Source organism: Hyperoodon ampullatus (genome assembly GCF_949752795.1).
Source record: "Hyperoodon ampullatus genome assembly, chromosome: 1".
In the NCBI taxonomy this organism is placed as follows: Eukaryota; Metazoa; Chordata; class Mammalia; order Artiodactyla; family Ziphiidae; genus Hyperoodon; species Hyperoodon ampullatus.
In genome coordinates this window covers 218,058,394-218,083,500 of record NC_136914.1, presented here as the reverse complement: position 1 = coordinate 218,083,500, position 25,107 = coordinate 218,058,394, and the positions used below count along the sequence as shown (strand labels likewise).

The 25,107-nt window shown below is 39.0% G+C and overlaps 1 protein-coding gene across 2 annotated transcripts in view; it reads left to right on the top strand.

The window, feature by feature from the left end:
• The window catches only part of MCMBP (minichromosome maintenance complex binding protein), a gene marked incomplete at its 5' end in the record, with an annotated part of 60,577 nt that overhangs the window by 28,583 nt on the left and 6,887 nt on the right, over window positions 1-25,107 (top strand). The window contains 9 exons of one of the 2 annotated variants that reach the window (XM_079707793.1): window positions 4,927-5,071; window positions 8,200-8,351; window positions 10,063-10,163; window positions 13,860-14,032; window positions 14,378-14,501; window positions 15,674-15,791; window positions 21,445-21,610; window positions 22,560-22,693; window positions 23,627-23,791. In XM_079707793.1, coding sequence (XP_079563919.1) covers window positions 4,927-5,071; window positions 8,200-8,351; window positions 10,063-10,163; window positions 13,860-14,032; window positions 14,378-14,501; window positions 15,674-15,791; window positions 21,445-21,610; window positions 22,560-22,693; window positions 23,627-23,791 — 1,278 coding nt within the window. Of the gene's footprint in view, window positions 1-4,926; window positions 5,072-8,199; window positions 8,352-10,062; window positions 10,164-13,859; window positions 14,039-14,377; window positions 14,502-15,673; window positions 15,792-21,444; window positions 21,611-22,559; window positions 22,694-23,626; window positions 23,792-25,107 lie in introns of both variants that reach the window. The other variant, XM_079707792.1, reaches the window with a different exon arrangement.

The following is a 25,107-nucleotide window of genomic DNA, read 5'->3' as shown; positions in this document are numbered from 1 at the left end:
ATAGCTTAATTTTACCTATTGTTGAATGTCATACAAATGGAATCACATAACATATAGTCTTTTGTGTCTGATATATTTTATTCAGCATAATGCATTTGAGATTCATCCATGTGTATCCATAGTTCATTCCTTTTTATTGCTGATGGTATTTGTTTATATAATATCCGATTGATGAACATTTGGGTTGTTTACAGTTTGAGGCCAGGCATTTTTTGGTGAGATTTTAACTTACTAAATCAGTTTTTTAACAGATACTTTGTGTCGGTTGTGATAAATTTGTGTATCTCTCAAGGAATGTTTCCCAATCATTGAATCACAGTTCTTGAATTTATTGACATAAAACTTTCATAGTATTTCCTTATTTTCCTTTTAATGTCTAAGGGATATCTAACAATGATCTCCTTTCATTTCCAAAATGTTAATTTATTTTTCTCTTTTATCCTTGATTAGTATTGCTAGGGGTTTGTCAGAGGATCAACTTTTTACTTTAATTTTTTGTTTTCTATTTCATTGATGTTTGCTCTTATTTCCTTCATTTTTAGTAATGGTTTTAATTTTTTTAAAAACCTTAAGGTTAGTGTGCAGATCATTTCATATCTTCCTTTTCTAATAGTAACATTTAAGGCCATAAAATTCTTTCTAATCACTGCTTTAGTTGGATCCCACAAATTTTGACTTGTTTTTACTCTCATTCAGTTCAAAATATTTTCTAATTTCCTTTGTGATTTCTTCTTTGATCCTTGAGCCTCACTACAATATACTTCTATTGATCTTTTAAACAGTTGTCTCCTACATAAATTTAGAAATAAGGGGGAAAAATTACATCTTTTATGTTGCAAAAATATTTATCATTTCCATCTCTTTTTTCTTTGTTCTTGTCTGGAATCATATCACTGAGCCTTTTTTTTAAAGTACTGATCCGTTGGTGATACATTTTCTCAGCTTTTTTCCAACTGAAAATGTCTTTATTTCACCCTCTTGGGGGGGGGGAGGCGGGTGTGTGTGTGTGTGTGTGTGTGTGTGTGTGTGTGTGTGTGTGTGTGTGTGTGTGTGTGTGTGTGTGTGTGTGTGTGTGTGTGTGTGTGTGTGTGTGTGTGTGTGTGTGTGTGTGTGTGTGTGTGGTGGTGGTGTGCTGCATTGTGCAGCATGCTGGATCTTAGTTCCCTGACCAGGGATCTACGTGCCCCCTGCATTGGGAGCACGGAGTCTTAACCACTGGACTGATAGGGAGGTCCCTCACCTTTATTTTTGAAGGATATTTTCAGTGGTTGTAGAACCCTTTTTTTTTCTCGCAGTGGTTATAGAATGCTTGATTGACAGGTATCTCCCATCTTCAACACTTTAATGATATTGTTCCATTGTCTTCTGGCCTCAATTGTTTTTTGATAAAAGGATAGCTGTCATTTTTATCATTGTCACCTGTATGTAATGGGTCTTTAATTTTCCTCTGGCTGCTTCTAATATTCTCTGTGGTTTTCAGCAGCTTGACTATGATGTGCCCATGTCTGGGTTTTTTGTGTTTATCTTGCTTGGGTTTTATTGAGCTTTTAGATCTGTGGGTTGATATTTTTCAGAAGATTTCAGCCATTATTTCTTCAAATATTTTTCTGTCCCAGTCTCATCTTTTTCTCATTTTCTGGGGCTCAAATCACATGATTGTAGACTAATTATTATTGTTCTCAGGTGATTGAGGGTTTTTTTTCCATTTTATTTTTTAGTTCTAGATTTTTTCATTTGTTTCTTTTTCTTTGTTTCCATTTTTCTGATGATAGTCCTCATCTTTTCTTTTAAAATTGTAAATTTGGGAATTGCTTTTTAATGCCCTTGTCTGCTAATTCCAATATCCAGGTTGTCTCTGGGTTGTTGTTTTTTTTCTATTGATACTGTTTTTAATCCCGCTTATAGGCCATGCTTTCCTTCTTCTTCACATAATTAATCATGTGTTATGATTAGTTATGCTGACATACAACACTGTTGAAAGTGTACTTTTGTCTTCAAAAATGTTGAATTTTGTTCTGGCAGGCAGGTAATTTAAGTGGATCACTTTGATCTTGTCAAGGCTTGGTTTTGGGATTTGTTAAGGTAGGTATGAGTGGCACTTACAGTGTAGGATGTAGTCCTTACTTGGGAGATGTGCTATTTCCGGGTCTCACCTAAGTGCTCGTGATTCTCAGCAGGGTCCAGTTCTAGTATTGTACAACTTCCAGAATCTCTGCTAAGCTCCCAACCAAGCAGCAGCTGTTCTCTCCTAGGGCTCTATCTGAAGCTACTTCCTCTCTTAACTGTTCTGCAAATTCCAGTTGCTTCTGTAGCCCTGAGCTGTGTGCTCTGTTTTCTCTACCAGCAAGAGCAGAACCTCCACTTCTCTTTGCTGCAATTTGGATAATGCCCCTGAGAGAGCTGGGGAGAATGTGGAGTTTACCTGTGGTGTTTCTTCTCATTCAAGGATCATAACCTTATGTTCTTTGTTGTCCAAAGACTGAAAACAGTTGCTTCATGCCTTTTGTCCAGTTTCACAGGTTTTTTGTTTTTTTAATTGAAGTATAGTTGATTTACAATATTGTGTTAGTTTCAGGTATACAACAAAGTGATTCAGTTATACATATGTATATCTGTATTCTTTTTTAAAGATTCTTTTCCATTATAGTTTATTTCAAGACATTGAATATATTTCCCTGTGCTAAGCAGTAAATTCTTGTCGTTTATCTATTTTATATATGGTAAGTGTGCATCTGTCAGTCCCATACTCCCAATTTATCCCTCCCCACCCAGCCCCTACCCTTCGCCTTTGGTAACCATGAGTTTGTTTTCTATGTCCGTGAGTCTGTTTCTATTTTATAAATAAGTTCATTTGTACTACTTTTTTATATCTCACATATAAGTGATATCCTATATTTGTCTTTCTCTGTCCGACTTACTTCACTTAATATGATAATCTCTGTGTCCATCCATGTTGCTGCAGATGGCATTATTTCATTCTTTTTTATGGCTGAGTAATATCCCAGTGTGTGTGTTTGTGTGTGTGTGTATGTATGTGTATACACACCACATCTTTATCCATTCATCTGTTGATGGACATTTAGGTTGCTTCCATGTCTTGGTTATTGTAACTAGTGCTACTTTGAACATTGAGATGCATGTATCTTTTCAAATTAGAGCTTTTATCTTTTCTGTATATATGCCCAGGAGTGAGATTGCTGGATCATAATGGTAACTCTATTTTTAGTTTTTTAAGGAGCCTCCATTCTGTTTTCCATAGCGGCTGCACCAGTTTACATTCCCACCAACAGTGTAGGAGGGTTCCCTTTTCTCCACACTCCAGCATTTATTATTTGTAGACTTTTTTTAGTATATGTGCTGCCGAAGCAAGCACTATTTGTAGACTTTTTGATGATGGCCATTCTGACCAGTGTGAAGTGATTATACCTCATTGTAGTTTTGATTTGCATTTCTCTAATAATTAGCGATGTTGAGCATCTTCTCATGTGCCTGTTGGCCTTCTTAATTCTGTCTTTGGAGAAGTGTTTGTTTAGATCTTCTGCCCATTTTTTGATTGGGTTTTTTTTTCTTATTGAGTTGTATGAGCTGTTTGTATATTTTGGAAATTAAGCCCTTGTAGGTCTCATCTTTTGCAGATATTTTCTCCCAGTCCATAGGTTGTCTTTTCATTTTATTTATAGTTCCTTTTCTGTGTGAAAGCTTTAAGTTTGATTAGGTCCCATATGTTTATTTTTGCTTTTATTTCTGTTGCCTTGGGAGATCAGTTTTACAGTTCTTTACAGCAAGGTAGGGGGCATAAGTTTGAGCAGTTAATTCTTATCACCCAAACTGGAAGTTCAGCCTTCTTTTATTGGAAAGAAATTTTTGTTATTCTGGGTTTTTTTTTTTTTTTTTTTTTTATGGCTGTGTTGGGTCTTCGTTTCTGTGTGAGGGCTTTCTCTAGTTGGCGGCAAGTGGGGGCCACTCCTTATCGCGGTGCGCGGGCCTCTCACTATCGCGGCCTCTCTTGTTGCGGAGCACAGGCTCCAGACGCGCAGGCTCAGTAATTGTGGCTCACGGGGCCAGCTGCCCGTGGCATGTGGGATCTTCCCAGACCAGGGCTCGAACCCTTGTATCCTGCATTGGCAGGCGGACTCTCAACCACTGCGCCACCAGGGAAGCCCCTATTCTGGGGTTTTTTAAAAAATTGAGGTGTGGTTGATTTACAATAGTGTTTTAATTTCAGGTGTACAACATAATGATTCAAAATTTTGATAGATTATACTCCATATTTATTATAAAATATTGGCTATATTCCCTGTGTTATACAACAGGGGTCCCCAACCCCTGGGCCGTGGCCTGTTAGGAACTGGGCTGCACAGCAGGAGGTGAGCGGCAGACGAGTGAGGGAAGCTTCATTTTGCTGCTCCCCATCGCTCTCATTACTGCCTGAACCATCCCCCCCATACACACACACACACGTCCGGGAAAGATTGTCTTCCATGAAGCTGGTCCCTGGTGCCAAAAAGGTTGGGGACCGCTGCTATACAATATATCCTTATAGCTTATTTATTGTATACATCAACCTTCTTTCTTTTTTTTTTTTTTTTTTTTTTTTGCAGTACGCGGGCCTCTCACTGTTGTGGCCTCTCCCGTTGCGGAGCACAGGCTCCGGACGCGCAGGCTCAGCAGCCATGGCTCACGGGCCCAGCCGCTCCGCGGCATGTGGGATCTTCCCGGACCGGGGCACGAACCCGTGTCCCCTGCATTGGCAGGCAGACTCTCAACCACTGCGCCACCAGGGAAGCCCACATCAACTTTCTTTTAAAAGTACTTTTTTATTTTAACCAAACTGCCAAAGTAATAGTCTTTTATTAGTCACCTAGGTAGGGTAACTTAACGATATTCCCCAGTTCATGAAAATCTTTCCTTAACCTTTCATTTAACGCCTATGTTAATACAAACCAAGCTCGAGTCAGCCCTTCAACATCCTACACTCCCAGTCGTCACAAGAGGAGTTATGAAGATGATGAAGATATGGACCTACAGCCGAATAAACAGAAAGAGCAGCATGCGGGTGCCAGGCAAGCAGGTAGTGTGTGCCAATCATTGGGCTTTCGGTAGACTTCTGGTCTCTTGCAGTAGATTCGTATTCACAATTAATTGTTGTATAACATAGCTCTAGATTTAGGAGCTGGCAGTGATTTGACAACTTTGCTTTGAGGTTTATCAGAGTTATAGTCAGTTTTGAGAGTTTGAACAGTTACTCTTTGGTCAGACTGTGCTTCATAATTGAGCAGTTAGGCATCACTTAGTGAGAAGTGGCTACTCTACTGTCAGTTGTTAAGGGTCTCAATTTGGGTAGCTGGAAAAGGTCTTTTATCTTTCTTCATATTTTTTTTTATCTCAGCTTTTAAGAAATATGAAGTACTCTACCCTAAAAGTGACTTATTTATATCTGAAACATCCTTTTTTTTTTTTTTTTTTTTTTTTGCGGTACGTGGGCCTCTCACTGCTGTGGCCTCTCCCGTTGCGGAGCACAGGCTCCGGACACGCAGGCTCAGCGGCCATGGCTCACGGGCCCAGCCGCTCCGCGGCATGTGGGATCTTCCCGGACCGGGGCACGAACCCGCGTCCCCTGCATCGGCAGGCGGACTCTCAACCACTGCGCCACCAGGGAAGCCCCTGAAACATCCTTTCTTATTTTCTTTTTGGAATAGTGATGCTTTAATTAGTAAGACTGAAAACATTGGAGGAAAAATGTGAAATTGTGGTATACTGGATTACTTACTCCTAAACTTTAAAGCAAATAACCCTTAGAATAGTCACAGTTCTGTTTGTTCTATTTATGTAAGTTTGTAGTGGTTTATGTATTAAAATTAATTAAAATGCAATTCTGATTAAAACAAGGAGACCAAAAGTTGAAATTTTCTAAGAGAATGAGAGAATTTCAAAATTGGTGTATATCATTATTAATTTCTCCAGTCACAGTTATTATGAGCACTAAATTCCTTCATACGGCAGGTAGATAAGTTTGTCTTTATTTCTCCTTTTGTGTCCAGTCATTTTTCTTTAGCATCTTTAATCCAAGGACAAGTTAAAGGCAGAGGAGGTAAAAACAAATTAGTCTAGTTAATTTGAATGTGAAGGATGGGTTGAGAGGGCAACTATAACACTCTGGTAAACAAAGATATACTACTGAATTTCATTTAATCATATATTATTCTACTTTATAAGTTCATATTACTGTATTTCTTTAATGCTAAGGCATATTTTAATGTTTTTAAAATTGGAATGTTTTACAGTAAATGTATACAAATGTGAGAGTATTCTTTTTCTCCACTCACCCCCCAAATGTTTATTAAAATTAATGGTGTATCGTAACAAATAACATATTAGAATCCAAGACATAGTAATTCTCTTATCATTTAAGCTATTGATTCTTCTTTCTATTTCTTGCCCCTTTTGTTTGAATATCATACGTTTCAGGGCTTTTGAATACATTTGAGTGCATTATTTATGTAAAGTTTACCTTGTTTGTTGGTTTCTAGGCAATCTTTCAGGCTGTATATATATTTTAAGCTGTTTTGGAGATAAGTGTAGATTCACATGCAGTTGTAAAACATAAGAGAGATCCTGTATATACTTGATCCAGTTTCATCTGGGTCAACATCTTGCATAATTAATAGTAGAATATCATAACCAGGAAATGGATATTGATATAGTCCATAGACCTTATTCAGAATTCACATTTTTACATGCAGTTATTTTTGTGCATGTGTATGTATTTAGTTCTGTGCAGTTTCATCACATGTGTAGATTCATGTGACCACTACCACAGTCAGGATACAGAAGAGTTCATTACCTAGATCTCTCATGTTGCCCTTTTATAATCATACCCACCTCTCCTGCCTCTCTACCTCCCCCCTGGCAGCCACTAATTTGTTCTTCATCCCTATAATTTTGTCATTTTAAGAATGTTACATAAATGGAATCATGTAGTATATAGACTTTATAGATTGGCTTTTTTCATTCAGCAAAATTCCCTTGAGATCCATTCAAGTTGTTGCTTATATCAATAGTTTATTCCTTTTTATTGCTGAGCAATATTGTGTGGTATGGGAAGCTATATTTTAATTCTAACTAGTTATCAGCCCTAAACTGTGACTACTTTAGGGGTAGAGGTTATCTTTATTTTTTTATTTTTAATTAATTAATTAATTAATTTTAGTTTTGGCTGTGTTGGGTCTTTGTTTCTGTGCAAGGGCTTTCTCTAGCTGCAGCGAGTGGGGGCCACTCTTTTTTTTCTTTTTTTTTTTGTGGTACGCGGGCCTCTCCCTGTTGTGGCCTCTCCCGTTGCGGAGCACAGGCTCCGGACGTGCAGGCTCAGTGGCCATGGCTCACGGGCCCAGCCGCTCCGCGGCATGTGGGATCTTCTCAGACCGGGGCACGAACCTGTGTCCCCTGCATCGGCAGGCGGACTCTCAACCACAGCGCCACCAGGGAAGCCCGGGGGCCACTCTTAAACACGGTGCGCGGGCCTCTCACTGTTGCGGCCTCTCTTGTTGCGGAGCACAGGCTCCAAACTCACAGGCTCAGTAATTGTGGGTCACGGGCCCAGTTGCTCCGTGGCATGTGGGATCCTCCCAGACCAGGGCTCGAACCCGTGTCCCCTGCATTGGCAGGCAGACTCTCAACCACTGCGCCACCAGGGAAGCCCCCGAGGCTATCTTTAAATGCTCTTTTGTATCCCCAGCAGCTAGTCTGATTCCTGGTACATAGTGGACATTAATAGATGTTTGGTAAATGAATTTATTGCTATATGGTTTTATTCTACTTAATAAGTAGAAAGAAGTATGTTCTACAAAGGTGTTTTTGTTGTCAGTAGACATGTGTACTCCTTGGGTCAAAGATGTCAAGTAACGATGTTAAATATTAACTTTTAAAGTTACTTATATGAAATTTGATTGGGGGGGAATTTGTTGCCATTTTATTGCAGGGGGAAAGTGATTACACTTTCAGATCTTCATAATAATCTTTGTTCTCTTGATAGGTCAAAGGGCTTCTAGTATGTGTTATTTCCTTAAAAACTGTAACAACCTGAAGTCTGCAAGCTCAGAAGCATCATTTCTATCAAATTCAAAAGGCTGTTTAGGAATGTTCTTTATCTCCAGGAAGCCTTAGCAATGACGATGTGCAATGCTGTCCCTTTGAATTTAGGGAGTGTTGGTGGTCTTCAGTGGTGTGGAGAACCAAAACGTTTAGAAACTGAAGCTTCTTCTGGACAGCAGCTGAACTTGCTAAACCTCTCTTCTCCTTTTGATCTGAATTTTCCACTGCCAGGAGAGAAGGGTCCTGCATGCCTCGTGAAGGTAATAAAATCTTTCATAGACCTGATGCTGACAAAGATGTGTTAAGTGTCTCAGAAATTAAAACAGAAAACTCTTAGCAAGTTTTCTCTTGCTGCTATAACAAACCACCACAAACTTAGTGGCTTAAAACAACAAAATTTATCATTTTGCGGGCTTTAGGCCAGAAGTCCAACATGGATCTCACTGGGGGTAAAATTCAGGTGACAGCAGGACTGGTTCCTCTCTGGAGGCTTTAGTGGGGGGAATGTGTTTTCTTGCCTTTTCCAGCTTTTGGAGGCTGCCATTATTCCTTGGCTCGTGGCCCCTTCCTCCATCTTCCAAGTCAGCAGTAATGCAGCCCTCTGACCATTTCTTCATAGTCACATCTCCCTCTGACCGTAGGTAGGAGAGATTCTCCAATTTTAAGGACATGTATGATTAAATTGAGCCCACCCATGCAATCCAGAATAATCTCCCCATCTTAGGGTCCTTAATTTATACAAGTTCCTTTTACATGTAAGGTAACAACATACTCAAGGATTCCAGCGATTAAGAAGTGGATATTGGTCGGAGTGGTGGGAGGACATTTTTGTCTACCACAGCATTGTTTACAAAAAATGGATATTTCAGATAGATGTGGAACAACTTTTAAATTAATATCTATTTCCTTCCTATATCATTTCTAACTTACTAATATCTGCTTTATTTTTTAATATTTATTTATTTATTTATTGGCCACGTTGGGTCTTAGTTGCGTGGCATCTTTGTCGCGGTGCGCTGGCCTCTCTCTAGTTGAGACACGCAGGCTATGTAGTTGCAGCATGGGCGTAGTTGCCCCACCACATGTGGGATCTTAGTTCCCGCACCAGGGATCGAACCTGTGTACCCTGCACTGGAAGGTGGATTCTTAACCAGTGGACCACCAGGGAAGTCCCTATCTGCTTTACTTTCATCATTCTTCCTTTTCATATCAAAAGCCATTTCTCACTTAGATTTAAAATAAGGTAGAAGGAAAAAAATCTGTTAATAGTTTGTTCCCCTATTCTGCTTATTCTGATTTTTTAATCATGAGAGGTGAACAAGTGATACAAGTTTCAGAAATGATCATTGAGAATTTCTGTTCTTAGTTGTTGTGGCTTTAACTTAAATGGCACTTTAGTTATGTAGCACAGGAGCAAGAATTAGCACGTTTTTCCTTCCATGCTTCTCTTAGGTCTCACCAGTAGGAGGCTTTGACAGTTTCTAATATCCATCATGATAGACAGCTTTGAAAGTTTGGCTCTTTACCGTGAGAAACCTCATGGCCATTCTAAGTTTGTGTTAATCCTGCTAACACTACATAGCTTGTGAATAAGTCCAGAGTTAATAATTGTGGGTTTTTCCCTTCTCTTGATGTATTTAATAGATTTTGAGATACTGCATGTTTCTAGTTTTAGTTGACCATCATCCTTGGGGGAAAGCCTTTTCTCTGAATGTAGTAGGGAAACAGACATTGGCCAGGAGTCAGGAGGTCCCATGTTTTAGTTAACGTATTTGCTCATTGCAGAATGACTTCAGGTAAGTGCTTTACCTCTCTTGATCTCAATTTATCAAATAAAGGAGTTGCTTTGAGGTTCATTTTCTGATTTAAAATGCTAAGATATTATTATTACTTTAACTTTAAGACTAATATCGTATGCTCTTTTGGTGTTATTTAGTCCTAACAATGTGATTTTGTGTGGCCTCTTGTTAGGTCTATGAAGACTGGGATTGTTTTAAAGTAAATGATGTTCTTGAGTTATATGGCATACTGTCTGTGGATCCCGTGCTAAGTATACTGAATAATGATGAAAGGTGAGTCTATTTTGACATAATTACCCTCCAACTTTTCTGAAAGTTTGAAATTATAAAGAACTCCCTATCTCCCTTCACCCGAATTTACAAGTTGTTAACACTTACGCTCCATTTGCTTATTTTTATATACATGCATTTTTATATATACGTACACTTTTTGGAAACACTTGAGAGTAAGTTACGTATGTCATATCCTAAATGCTGTTGCATTCATATTTCCTAAGAACAAAGACCTCCTTGTATATAATCAGAGTATAGCTACAAAGTTTGGAAATTTGCTGTGAATACACAATACACTAACCACAGACCACACTAAATTTCACTAATTGTCTCATTGCTGTTCTTTCTGACAGTCATTTTCTTGGTCCAGGATCCTCAGGATCACTCGTTGCATTAACCTGGAGCAGTCTCCAGCTCTTTGTTGTCCTTCAAGGCCTTGACAATTTTTTCTGTTCTTTCAGCTTATACAACAAACAATTCATTTCTCACAGTTATGGAAGCTGGGAAATCCAAGGTTAAGACGCCAGTGTCTAGTGAGGGCCTTTTTCCTGGTTTGCAGATGGTTGTCTTCTTGCTGTGTCCTCACATGGCAGAGCAGAACCTTGACACTTGAAGATTAGAAGCCAGTTATTTTGTAGGATGTCTCTCAGTTTAGGTTTGTCTGATGTTTTTGTGTGATTAGATTCTGGTTATACGTTTTGGGCAGGAAACTACAAAGTGATGTATCTTTCTCAGTGTATCACACCAGCAGGTACAATATCCCCTTCCTGGTGAAGTTCTTTTTGACCACTTGGTTACTTGTGGTACACACGTACATCAGTCTTTATATTATTTACAAGTCAGTATATCAGAAACCATGAGCTCACACTGTCTTCCTGGTTCCAGTTCAGTTCAGCTCCACAACTCGGTGTCATTCTAGTCTTCCTCCTTTCCGTATTTGTAATCCCCTTTTCTAACAGAAAGAAACTTGACTCCCAGTATCCTCAATATATTCCTTTGCTCAATTCTATGATGTAGTAGGGTCCCCCTTACTTTAGTTTTGCTTTCCATGGTTTCAGTTACCTACAGTCAACCACTGTCTAAAAATAATAACTGGGAAATTCCAGAAATAATAAGTTTTAAATTGCATACCTTTCTTAGTAGCGTGATGAAGTCTCGAGTTGCCCCACTCCATCCTGCCCAGGACGTGAATCATCCCTTTGTCCAGGGTATGCCATCCGTTAGTCACTTAGTAGCCATCTCAGTTATCAGATCGACTTTCCAGGTATCACAGTGCCTGTATTCAAGTAACCCTTATTTTACTTAATAATGGCTCCAAAGCACAAGAGTAGTGATCCTGGCAATTTGGGTATGCCAAAGAAAAGCTGTAAAATGCTTCTTTTAAAGTGAAAAGGTAAAATTTTTTGACTTACACGGAAAGAAAAAGAATCGTATGCTGAGGTTGTTAAGATCTACAGTAAGAGCAGAAGATTCTGTGAAATTGTTGAGATGGAAAAAGACATTAGTGCTAGTTTTGCTTTTGCATCTCAACATGCAAAAGTTACAGTCACGGTATGTGATAAGTGCTTAGTTAAGATGGAGAAGGCATTAAATTTGTACAATAAGATATTTTGAGAGAGAAACCACATTCACATAACTTTTATTGTAGTATATCATTGTACTTGTTCATTTTTATTATTAGTTAGCATGGTTAATCTCTTACTGTGCCTAATTTGTAAATTAAACTTTATCATAGGAATGTATATATAGGAAAAAACATATTATATATGGGGCTCAGTACTATCCACAGTTTCAGGCATCCACTAGGGGTTTTGGAATGTATTCCCTGCTGATAAGAGGAGACTGCTATGCAGAGAAGGTAATTTCAGAACTGATAACCCATACCACTGCAAAAAACAAACCTAGTAACTTGAGTTCATTATTTGTTTCCAATTTTTATTTTAGAATGAGACTGTATTTATAGTCAGCTGTGTTCCAGAGTTACCTGAGTGACTTCCTCCCACTTCAGTGCTCTGCTAGTTGTTATTCATTATACATAGTTAGGTTCATTTGTTTCCATTGTGTTTCACTGCAGAGTTTTCCCTCCGTCCTTATTGGTTTCTGTACTTAAAGATAAGTATAGAAAACATGGAAATTGTTGCCAAAATCAAAACTGTATAAAAAGAATGTAGGAATGTCATTCCCCACTACCCTCATCTCTTCTACCCTGCTGCCACCCATGCTCTGTAGGGCAGGAGAGCGAGGCTTCATCTGCTGCTCCCCTTGCTTGCGTTACCACCTGGACCATCCCCCCAACCCCTGCACCCCCCACTCCCCTGCCCATCCGTGGGAAAATTGTCTTCCATGAAACTGGTCCCTGGTGCCAAAAAGGCTGAGGACTGCTGCCGTAGGCAACCAGCCTCAGTTCTGCTTTTATCGTTCCTGTATCTCTTTTTTGCAAAAACAGATACATATATATTTTTTTCCTCACTTAGCCTTATATAAAAGGGGGCATGGTATCTGTGCTCTTTTACATATTTTTTCCCTTCACTTAACCTAATATATTCTGAAAATCCAGACCACCCTCATTCTTTTTTATTTTGTTCTGAGGTTGGCAAACGAAAGGAATTATATTCTGCCCCTGCAGTCGAGTTTTTTGTTAAATATTGGACATTCATCTTGGTTTTCCATAGGAAGAACTTATTTTTTCACACTTAAAAATGATGCAAAACAGACATTTTAAACAACTTTAAATAAACAGTTCCATAATAATGGCATACAAAATTGCTTGTCTTGGCTGTTTCTGGTTATGGTGAATTTCCTGCTTGAGTTACTTCATTTACGGAGGCATTTTAGGACACAGACTGAGCCAGAGGGCCTGGGTTGGGATCCTGGTTTGGCCACTTGCTGGCTTTGTGACCTTACACTTAACGTCTGCAGTGGCTTGGTTTCCTCATTATACATGAGGGTGGTTGTGAGGTTTTAATGAATTTGCGTGTGCAAAGTGAAGAACATTGCCCGGCACAAGGTACACACTATGTAAAGGTTGTTGGTATCATTCTTGTATTTAAGGAAGATGGTGGTACGAATTGATGACTCTCTAGAGTCAGTCTGTAAAGTCTAAAAACATTGTAGTCATTTGTTTCAATCATCTCACAATAAATCTGTCATCTGCTAATTTATTTAGCAAATCTGAAAAACTCACACTTCCTTTTCACTGCTTGTCTATTCACTATTCAAGAGAGGTATCATGTAAGAATAAAATTTAGGAAAAGAAATTAGCAAGAGAGATGAATGAATTCTTCACACTGAATAGCAGACACCTGATGGCTTTTAAGGAAGAGACCCCCATTTTTGAGACATGCAATGAAGTATTTGATGTCCCAGGTAGTAGCTTAAGAAAGGGTGTCTGCATTTTGAAGTAACTTGATGAGTGATATGCTGTATCCCATTTGTTGCAGTTACAGCACACTCAGTAAAAATGTTATAGGTTTTGAAGAATAGAATAAATACATTATCTCATCATATGACCAAAGTAGCCTGAAATCTGTGATGTAACTGCTCACCAGGAAGAGGAGCGTTTTCTGCTCTTTAAGGGGACGTGCAGGTGAAATTGTTCTTGGCTTGAGTTCTCATTTGATTTTCAGAGATGTGTGTTATTTTTACATCTGTGCAGCCACCGCCTCTGTGAACTGAAGCTCTGTCATCTCTCCGCAGGGATGCCTCTTCGCCGCTAGATCCAATGGAATGCACGGACACAGCCGAAGAACAGAGAGTGCACAGCCCTCCTGCCTCCTTAGTGCCAAGAATCCATGTGGTTTTAGCCCAGAAGTTGCAGCACATCAACCCTTTACTGCCTGCTTGCCTTAACAAGGAGGAGAGCAAAACCTGTAAGTGTAAGTGCTGAAGCCTCGTGGCCCAGAGACTTACCCAGCACGTGAGAGCTGCGTGGTGGAGCTGTCAGTCAGGTTCTTGGTCGTCAGAATAAATCTCTCCAGCGGTCACCATTTCTTTGCCCCATTTTCCTTTGTGTTACTTCTCTTCATTAAAATGAGGCCCCCCAAAAGGTATACACGCTGTCTTATTTTGACAACTGGCATCACTCACTGACCAGTATTTTAAGTCCATACTAGTCACCTACTGACATGCAGTGCTTTGTTCCAGTTACTTTTTAACCTAAGAGACACGAGAGGAGCTGGTTTGTGTTCTGAATCCGGTCTCCCTTCTCTCTGCAGTTGTCTCCAGTTTCATGTCTGAATTGTCTCCAGTCAGAGCAGAACTGCTTGGGTTCCTCACTCACGCCCTTTTGGGAGACAGTTTGGCAGCTGAATATCTTATATTACATCTCATTTCTACAGTGTAAGTGCTTTGTTCCTGGTGGGAATTAAGGGAGTTTGGTGTTCTGTTGAGAGGGGGAAAGAACAGAAAGGGTTCTGTTTTTGTTTATTAGGCTTCCTCACCAGATGGTTATTTGTTCAGGGTAACAGGTGTTATACCAAATCACAGAAATTCCTTTTTCAACTTTTCTCAGTGTCACATGTAGCATTTTGATTGTATCTCCTTAAATTTAAGAGCAAAAGTCAGATAAAGAACCTGGCCAGTGAGTAAAAATGAGCTGTTTTATCCTTTTGGCATTCTGAAGTCTCTACTTATACATCCCAGGGCTCTGTGAGGTCCACTGGGTGTACATCTCACCTGTATGTGGACATGTGTCCCTCTCCCTTTCCCTTCACTACAGCTCTTTGTTTTCTGATTTCAAAATAACATGTGTGCCTTCAACAAGTTCCAAGAGCATAAAGAAGAAAATTGAAATTGTCTGTAATCTCACCACTTAAAGATGATCTCAGTTAACAGATCTTGGTACCTGTTCATATCATCTTTTTTTGTTTACATATGTATCCATCCCTACTTAGATCTCAATTATACTCTAAACAGATCATTATCTTGCTTTTATCATTTATGTTAAGCGTTTCCTATCATAATTCTTCTTGAACCTCTTAATGGCTATGCAGTATTTCATTACAGACAGTTGTATTTTTTCCCTAAATGTTAGGTTTTCCTACTTTTTCTGTTTAAATAATCCTCCAGTAAACATCTTTGTACTATAAATCTTTCCTCAGGTAGGATTTGAGACAGTAGGACATGATGGTTGAGAGCATAGACTCTGGAGCCAAACTACCTGGGTTCAAATTCAGCTCTGTCACTTCCTGGCTATGTGAACGTGGGCATGTTTCTTAAAATCTCTGTGTCTCAGGTTTCTCATCTGTAAAATGAAAATAATAATACCTACCTCAGAGTGTTTGGGAATTAAATGAGAACACATTTAAGTACTTAGAACAGTACCTGGCACGTGCCCAGCACTTAAGTATTGGCTATTATTTTTATTGTTGTTTCTGCTTAAAAAAACAACTGCTCAGTGATCTGCTTTAATTTTAATGACAGTATTAAGCTAATTTTTATTCGTTTGCTTTTTGATGGAGATCAGGAAATCACCTGAGTATCTTATTGGATAATATCTTTTTTTTTTCTAGATACACAAGAAGAGATGTTCTTCCACTAGGAAAATTTACAGTTAACTTGAGTGGGTGTCCACGGAATAGTACCTTCACAGAACACTTATATCGAATTATTCAACATCTAGTTCCAGCAGTAAGATCAATATAAATATGTATTATAAGCTTAAGTATACTTTAAAAGTCTATCTGATTGTCTTTCATTCAACCCAAATATTTAACTTTGAGATGTTAACAGACCTCATTAAGGGGAAACAAAGCCTGCCTAGTTTCATAATTTAAAATGTACTAACTCCTAAGCATTTCACATTTCCTTTATTGCCTTAGCACAGGTTTCTTTAAGTAACAACACAACCATAGTAACTCCCTTAACATTGTACTCTCCGTTGATGCCAATTTGTTTGTACAATTTGGTATCCTTTGTGTGCTTTAAAATCGTAAATCTAAGTAAACTCTAAATTATAGGAGCATAATTCTTTTAGTTGAGGTAGTAACTTTATCTCTACTGCCCCAGTTTTAATTCCTGTTTGGAAAGTCAAGCTACCTTTATTTGCCAGGACATCTGGAACGCAGTGTTTGTGTGGTAGTAAGATCTTGGGGACAGGGGAATAGCTTCTGATTAGTTGTGTGACTGGCAATGCCGATCACTTCTTACTTTGGAAATTTAAGAGGTTGAAACAGATCATTCATTTAACCAGTGTTTATTGAGTGTCTTCTGGGCTCTTAAGAAACAGCAGTGGACTAAATAGACCAATATTTCTCACTCTCCTTGACTCACTTTACACCGTTAAAAAATTATTGAGAACTTAAAGAGATGTTGTTTGGGTTTTTATTATCAATTTACCATATTAGAAGTTAAAACTAAAAACATATTAAAATATTCATTGAAAATAAATCAGTTACATATGAGCAGAAGTAAAATATTTTTGTAAAAAATAGCTATTTTTCCAAACAAAAAAATATTAGTGATAAAAGTGACATTGTTTTAAATTTTTGCCAGTCTCTGTAATGTCTGGATTAATAGAAGACAGCTGGATTGTCATATCTGTTCCTGCATTCAGTCTATTGTAACATGATGTTTTTTTTTTGTTTTTTTTTTTTGTGGTATGTGGGCCTCTCACTGTTGTGGCCTTTCCCGTTGCGGAGCACAGGCTCCGGACGCGCAGGCCCAGCGGCCATAGCTCACGGGCCCAGCCGCTCCGCGGCACGTGGGATCCCCCCAGACCGGGGCACGAACCCGCGTCCCCTGCATCGGCAGGCGGACCCTCAACCTCTGCGCCACCAGGGAAGCCCTAACATGATGTTTTGACTGAAGTATATGAAGGAATGCTGGCCTTACACAGATGAAAAAGTAGTTGGCAAAGGAAGGACTTTTTTTTTTTTTTTTGCGGTACACAGGCCTCTCACTGTTGTGGCCTCTCCCACTGCGGAGCACAGGCTCCGGACACGCAGGCTCAGCGACCATGGCTCACGGGCCCAGCCGCTCCGCGGCATGTGGGATCCTCCCGGACCGGGGCACGAACCCCTGTCTCTTGCACCGGCAGGCGGACGGACTCTCAACCACTGCGCCACCAGGGAAGCCCAGGAAGGACTTTTAATGGCATTTTCAGATAACTGTAGATATTCTTCTGATACTATACCAAAACTGTCCATCTGGCATTTTCTTCAAGGATAGTTGTGTGAAAATCTGTAATCTCATCAATGAACTTTTTATACTCTGCTATCGTAAATTCATTGGTCTGTCTTGCACATTGAATGGATTTTTTATCCATGTGTGATTTTGACCTCATGAACCCCATAAAAGGGTTTCAGCAACTCCCTGGGAGTGTCCTGGACCACATTTTGTTGGTGGTGGAAGACCAACAAATAATAAATAACATATATAGTGTGTCACTGAAGTGCCATGGAGAGCAGTAAAGGCCCAGGGGAAGGGGATAGGGAGTGCTTGGGGGTAGGCCAGGGTGGAGTTGCTGACATCTACAGCATGTCGGGGAAGCCCTCTCTAGGGTGGAGTTCAGGGAGAGACTTGATGCAAACCCAGGATCAAGACACAGGGCCATGTTGGGGAAAGTGTCTGTCCTGTGCAGAGAACAGGTTCAGGGTCTGAGCGCAGCGTGCTGGGCATGTTGAGGAACGCCAGCCCGAGGGGCCGGTGTGCTGCCATGGAATGAGTGCTGGGGAGGAGCGTAGGACGTGAGGTCTGAGTGGCAGCGTAGGGCCACTCAAAGCTTGAGGCCAAGATTTAAGTAGCACATACTTGGGACATGAATTATATTTTTAAGTATGAAAGTGATATGAGGAAAGTACTCAAGGTTCTTGCATGGTAAGGTATTTCCTTTTTATTCTACATCACTTTGTAGTGGTTTGTTTTACTGTTTCATTTTTACCATATCCCACTTCCTTATATTACTCTTGTTTGTGTCTAGCTAGCACTGAACTTTTTCTAAACACTTGCCTTTTTTTTTTTTTTTTTTTTTTTTTTTTCCCCGGTACGCGGGCCTCTCACTGTTGTGGCCTCTCCCGTTGCGGAGCGCAGGCTCCGGACGTGCAGGCTCAGCGACCATGGCTCACGGGCCTAGCCTAGCTGCTCCGCGGCATGTGGGATCTTCCCGGACCGGGGCACGAACCCGTGTCCCCTGCACCGGCAAGCGGACTCTGAACCACTGCGCCACCAGGGAAGCCCAACACTTGCCTTTTTAATAATCTTATTTAGTTTTCACAGCAGTAAGTGTGAGTGACCTGCTTTTGCTTATATGGAGCTGCACCCTGCTCTATGCCACCTTTTGTTTCGACAGACTCTGTTTCTTTCGGGGTCATTTCCTTGTATCTATAATATGACACACACACACACACACCCCGCTTTCTTTGAATTACTGAGCCAAAGTACAAAAATCCTCTGCATTTTGAAAATATGTCTTCTCTCTTCCATGATATCCTTCCCCACCCCAGTCTCCACCCATACCACACATACTTCTTTATGGTCCAGAGTGATCGTAGATTGGAGTACAACGCAGGGTGCAGAGGGCACACTGGGTGTGGTGGGCTCAGGAAGACGGAGGGAGGTGCAGGTGGGCTTAACTGATTTTCTACTGCTGAGACTGGGTGAGGAGGCAGCATCTCCCGGGTGGAGCAGGTTCCGAGACCCACAGCACTGATGACAGTGTGGAGTCCTCCACACCTCAGGCCTCCTTGGAGCAATTTGTTTAGAGGTCTGCAGCTGTCTATGCTGAATGAATATGGTTTTATTTTATTTTCAAAATTTATTAAAAAATTTTTAAATGGAAGTGTAGTTGATATATAATATTATATGTTACAGGTGTACAATATAGTGATTCACAAATTTTTTAAAAATTGAAGTACAGTTGATTTACAGTGCTGTGTTAGTTTCAGGTGTACAGCAGAGTGATTCAGTTACACATACATATATATCTCTTTTTTTCTCAGATTCTTTTCCCTTATAGGTTATTACAAAATATTGAGTATACTTCCCTGTGCTATACAGTAGGTCCCTGTTGGTTATCTGTTTTATATGCAGTAGTGTATTATGCTAATCCCAAACTCCTAATTTATCCCCCCACCCCCCAACCCTTTCCCCTTTGGTAACCATAAGTTTGTTTTCTGTGTCTGTGGGTCTATTTCTGTTTTGTATATAAGTTCATTTGTATCTTTTTTTTTTTTTTTTAAGATTCCACATGTAAGTGATATCATATGATACTTGTCTTTCTCTGGCTTACTTTACTTAGTATGATAATCTCTAGATCCATCCATGTTGCTGCAACTGCCATTATTCCATTGTTTTTTATGGCTGAGTATTCCATTGTATATATGTACCACATCTTCTTTATCCATTCATCTGTTGATGGACATTTAGGTGTTTCCATGTCTTGGCTATTGTGAATAGCGCTGCTGTGAACAAAGGGGTGCGTGTATCTTTTTGGTTTAGAGTTTCGTTTGTATGCCCAGGAGTGGGATTGCTGGATCCTTTGGTAATTCTATTTTTAGTTTTCTGAGGAAACTCCATACTGTTTTCCATAGAGGCTGTACCACTTTACATTCCCACCAACAGTGTAGGAGGGTTCCCTTTTCTCCACACCCTCTCCAGCATTTATTATTTGTAGACATTTTGATGATGGCCATTCTGACCAGTGTAAGGTGATAACTCATTGTAGTTTTGATCTGCATTTCTCTAATAACAATGTTGAGCATCTTTTCATGTGCCTTTTGGCCATGTGTGTGTCGTCTCTGGAGAAATGCCTACTTAGGTCTATGCCCACTTTTTGATTGGGTTTGTTATTTTGATACTGAGCTGTATGAGCTGTTTGTATATTTTGGAAATTAAGCCCTTGTCAGTTGCATCATTTGCAAATATTTTCTCCCATTCTGTAGGTTGTCTTTTCATTTTGTTTATGGTTTCCTTTGCTGTGCAAAAGCTTTTAAGTTTAATTAGGTCCCATTTGTTTATTTTTGTTTTTATTTCCATTACTCTAGGAGATAGATCCAAAAAGATATTGCTGCCATTTATGTCAGAGTGTTCTGCCTATGTTTTCCTTGAGGAGTTTTATGGTATCCAGTCTTACATTTAGGTATTTAATCCATTCTGAGTTTATTTTTTTATATGGTGTTAGAGAATGTTCTAATTCATTCTTTTACATGTGGCTGTCCAGTTTTCCCAGCAACACTTATTGAAGAGACTGTCATTTCTTCATGGTATATTCTTGCCTCTGTTGTTGTAGATTAATTGACCATATGTGTGTGGGTTTATTTCTGGGCTTTCTGTTCTGTTCCATTGATCTGTATTTTTGTTTTGTGCTAGTTACCATACTGTTTTGATGACTGTAGCTTTGTAGTATAGTCTGAAGTCAGGGAGCCTGATTCCTCCAGCTCCATTTTTCTTTCTCAAGATTGCTTTGGCTATTTGGGGTCTTTTGTGTTTCCATACAAATTAAAAAAAATTTTTTCTAGTTCTATAAAAAACGCCATTGGGGGCTTCCCTGGTGGCACAGTGGTTGAGAGTCCTCCTGCCGATGCAGGGGACATGGGTCCGGGTTGTGCCCTGGTCCGGTAAGATCCCACATGCCGTGGAGTGGCTAGGCCCGTGAGCCATGGCTGCTGAGCCTGCGCGTCCGGAGCCTGTGCTCTGTAACGGGAGAGGCCACAAGAGTGAGAGGCCTGTGTACCGCAAAAAAAAAAAAGAAAAGAAAAACCGCCCTTGGTTATTTGATAGGGATTTCATTGAATTTGTAGATCACCTTGGGCAATATAGTTTGGTGTTTGTCCTCTCCTCTCACGATTACTGATTTAGACATCGTATTTGTGTATGGATGATTTCCTACTTTTACTGTATGTTTGCCTTTACTGGTGAATGTGATTTTAATTCAGGGAGTACAGAGGAAAATTAAGCTTTTCTCTCTGCGTCTTGATGTGTAAATAAACATTTTATTTTCTGTTTTGTTAGCCTGTGGTCGGTTAAAGAAGTTAATAAGCCTCTGAATATTTGATATATGTATCAGTTGTCTATCATTTGTTTCTGGTTCACTGGTAAAATAAAAAATATTCTTTAAGAATACTGAACAAGACAGCTGAGAATAAAGCAGCTCATAGAATCAGAAATTCTTACGATGGAGAAATTTTTGTTTCTCAGAGCTCAAGAAACCATGAGACTGCTTACTCCCTTAGAAATAATAAGCTCTTTCTTTCCATTATAAAATATAGTGTTTAATTCCAAATATATTTTTTCTTAAAAGAGGGAAACTTAGTTCCTTGATCATTAAAAAAATTTCTCTTTGCAGTCTTTTCATCTGCAGATGACTATAGCGAACATGAACCACTTGAAATTCATTCCCCACAAAGACTACACAGCCAATCGCTTGGTCAGCGGGCTCCTCCAGCTGCCCAGCAATACTTCTCTTGTAATTGATGAAACTCTCCTGGACCAGGGGCAGCTGGACACGCCAGGTGTGTGCACGGACGTTGTCCTTCCATTTCTAACTCCCAGCAAAGCCAGGCGTGGTAATGATTTTCTAAGGAATAACTGAACAAAGACAAATTCACACTTCACAAGTATTTAAGACAAAGCCTTGCTCTATGAATTTGTTTAAAGCATATATCATTAACAAATAAATTGTGTACATCAACTATGTTTTGTGATAGTTTGAAAATAGTATGATAATACACCAAGTAAGTAGCAGGTAGCGTTTTAAAGGCTGAAAAGGGAGGAGGTTTTGCCTTTAGTCCTATATTACCTCAAAAGAAAAGTTGTAGAAAAGATCTAATAAAACATTTTTTACCAGCCAGTGTGATTTAAAAAATTTTTTTCGAAGAATCTCTGAAAAACTATTTAGTAGATCAGATGGCTTGCATTAACCTCAGTTATGGAACATGTTATAAAATTACAAGAAAGCAGATTGCTTTATCTATGCTCAAATGAGAATTAAGAAGACACTTTGCTGGTGGTAAGTTCAAGAGGTAAAAATAGAAAAAATAGTGTAGACTGGGTAGAATTAAGGCAAAGGTGAGTATAAATTCAGTAAAATTCAGTAACCTTATCTCTGTATAAAAATAGTTTTGGTTCTACCAGATTATTTTAGCCCTGTGAAGATGCCACATACAAAATAATCATACTTTTATTGGGAACTATTTTATATCTAATTGCACACCAGATGCTTGGTATTAGATTTGGGGTGGGTGGGGGAAGAATCTTGGCTCCGGAAATATGTTTGTCTAGCTTGACAGATATTATCTTGTGAAGCCTATTAATTAATGACCATTTAGAAGATTGAACAGTGCCTCATATACTTTTTTTAAAGCAGTAGAAATCTCATGTCTTATTATCAATGTCAGCAAAACTAATTTGGTTAGGTGATTAAAATCAAGTTAATGAAAAATTATTCCCTTGTTTTTGTAGGTGTTCATAATGTGACTGCCCTGAGCAACCTAATAACTTGGCAGAAGGTGGATTATGACTTCAGCTACCACCAGATGGAATTCCCCTGCAATATTAATGTTTTTATTACTTCGGAGGGGAGATCACTCCTGCCGGTAATGAAGGGTCATTTTAAAATGGACGGAGGTTATATTGGAAAGATATCTGTATATTTGCTTTGTTTCTTGGTACTGATTATTATTAATAAGTTAAACTTGTTCAAGGTTGTGGCTGCTGATTATTAATGAGGGAACTGATTATTTTGTTCTCTGGGATGAAAACTTTGTAAAGAAAATCACAAGAGAAGCAAAGAAAACTCTTGGCAGCAGAAACTCCCACATGTAGGGAGAGAAAGTAGAAACTGTCTGTAAATTGCCTGATTAACATCCAGACCTTTGTTCTTGCTGCTTCTGTTCCATTGTTTTCTGCCAGTCCTACGTGAGAAATATTTTAGAGTTCCTTTTAAAATGTTCCTAATCGTCTGGTAATTATTTCTATGCTTTATGGTGAAATGCTCTGGTGAATCATCAGTGACTAATGAAGAGAGCTTTTACATCTGAGTCATTAATGATGAGAAGTATGCCCAGTTGTTGAAAAGGCATATAGTTGCTCTGTATAATGATGTTCACCCTTGATATATGAGGAACTGCCTGTGAATAAGAATGAAATGGCTCAATGGTAAATTTCTGTGGGAAAGTGTGATTTGCTGTATGTGGTTTCTAGAAATGCAGTTCAGTAAGAAATAGAGTACATGTTCCGTGATTAAGGAAACATCTAAAACATTTTAATTAGCTGCTTTTTAGAGATTCACTATCTTTTTATATGTTTACTGATACCATTGAGGAAACATAAGTAACCAAGAAAAGGCTAACTTCTGTAATTATTGCTGAGATAGTTATAGTGCATATAAATTAATATTAAAAACTGACCTCCCCCTAATAATGAATTGTATTTAATCCCCTTAGGGGCTGATAGAGATGATGCATCCCCCTGAAATTCTAGGTTGATTTAGGAACTTGGAAACTAATGTGTACTGTTTCTCATTTTAGGCAGACTGCCAGATCCACTTACAGCCACAGCTAATTCCACCAAACATGGAGGAGTACATGAACAGCCTTCTCTCCGCGGTGCTGCCTTCTGTGCTGAATAAATTCCGCATTTATCTGACCCTTTTGAGGTTCCTGGATTATAGCATATCTGATGAAATAACAAAGGTGTGTTTGGGTTAAAACAAAGGATTTCCCTATGTTGAATTGGGATATTTAATCAATTTACATTTACTGTAATTACTGATAAGGTAATCTTGCTATTTGTTTTCTGTGTCATATGTCTTTTTTGTTCCTCTATTCCTCCATTATTGTCTTCTTTTGTTTGAAATAGATATTTCTAGTGTACAATTTTAATTTCCATGTCTTTTCTTTTATGACATATTTTTTTTCTTTAGTAGTTGCCCTGGGAGCTACATTAACATCTTAACTATGATAATCTGGGATTACTTTAGGATTATGCCAGTTTAATCACAATAGTATGCAAAAGCTTTACTCCTTTATACTTCCATTCCTTCTCCGCTCCTTTGTGCTTTATTATCATTCACATTACATCTTTATACACTGATACGTCTGTCAACACATTTATAATTATTGCTTTATGCAGTTGTCTTTAAAGACATTTATACTACCTTTTATATTTACCTGTGTAGTTTACCTTTACCAGTGATCTTCACGTGGATCCGAGTTACTTTCACTTTAGCCTGGAGAACTCTCTTTCGTATTTCTCAGTATTTTTTATGGGGGAGCTCTGCTTGTGACACATTCTCAGTTTTTGCTTACCTGGGAATGTCTTCATTTCTCCTTAATTTTTGGAGACTAATTTTGCTGGACGTAGAATTCTTGATTCACAGGCTTGTTGTTTCAGCACTTTTAAGTCCTCCAGCTGCCTTCTGGATTTTCTGAGGAGAAGTCAGTTTCCAGTGAGGGTTCTTTGTACACAATGAGTCATTTTTCTCTTGTCCTTTCAGGATTCTCTCTTTGGCTTTTGACAGTTTAGCTGTAATGTGTCTACGTATGGATCTCTTTGAGTTTATCCTACTTGCAATTTATTGAGCTGCTTGGATGTGCAGATTAATGCACATTTGGGGGGAGTTTTCAAGACATTTGGTAAGTTTTTGACCATTATTTCTTTCAGTTTTTTTTCTGCCCCTTTCTCCTCTGTGGCACTCCCATGTATGTATGTGGTACACTTGATGGTGTCCCACAGGTCTTTGAGGCTCTGTTCAGTTTTCCTCATTCTTTTTGCTTTCTGTTCCACGGACCAGATAATTTTGGTCAGCCTATCTACAGATTTGCTGAATCTTTCTTCTGCCTTTCAAGTGAATTTTTAATTTAAGTTGTATTTTTCAACTTCAGAATTTCTGTTTGCTTTTTAAATAATTTCTTTCGCTTTACTGGTATTTTCTATTTGGTGAGACATCATTCTCATACTTAAAGTTCTTTATTCATGGTTTCCTTTAGTTCTTTGAATATATTTAAAA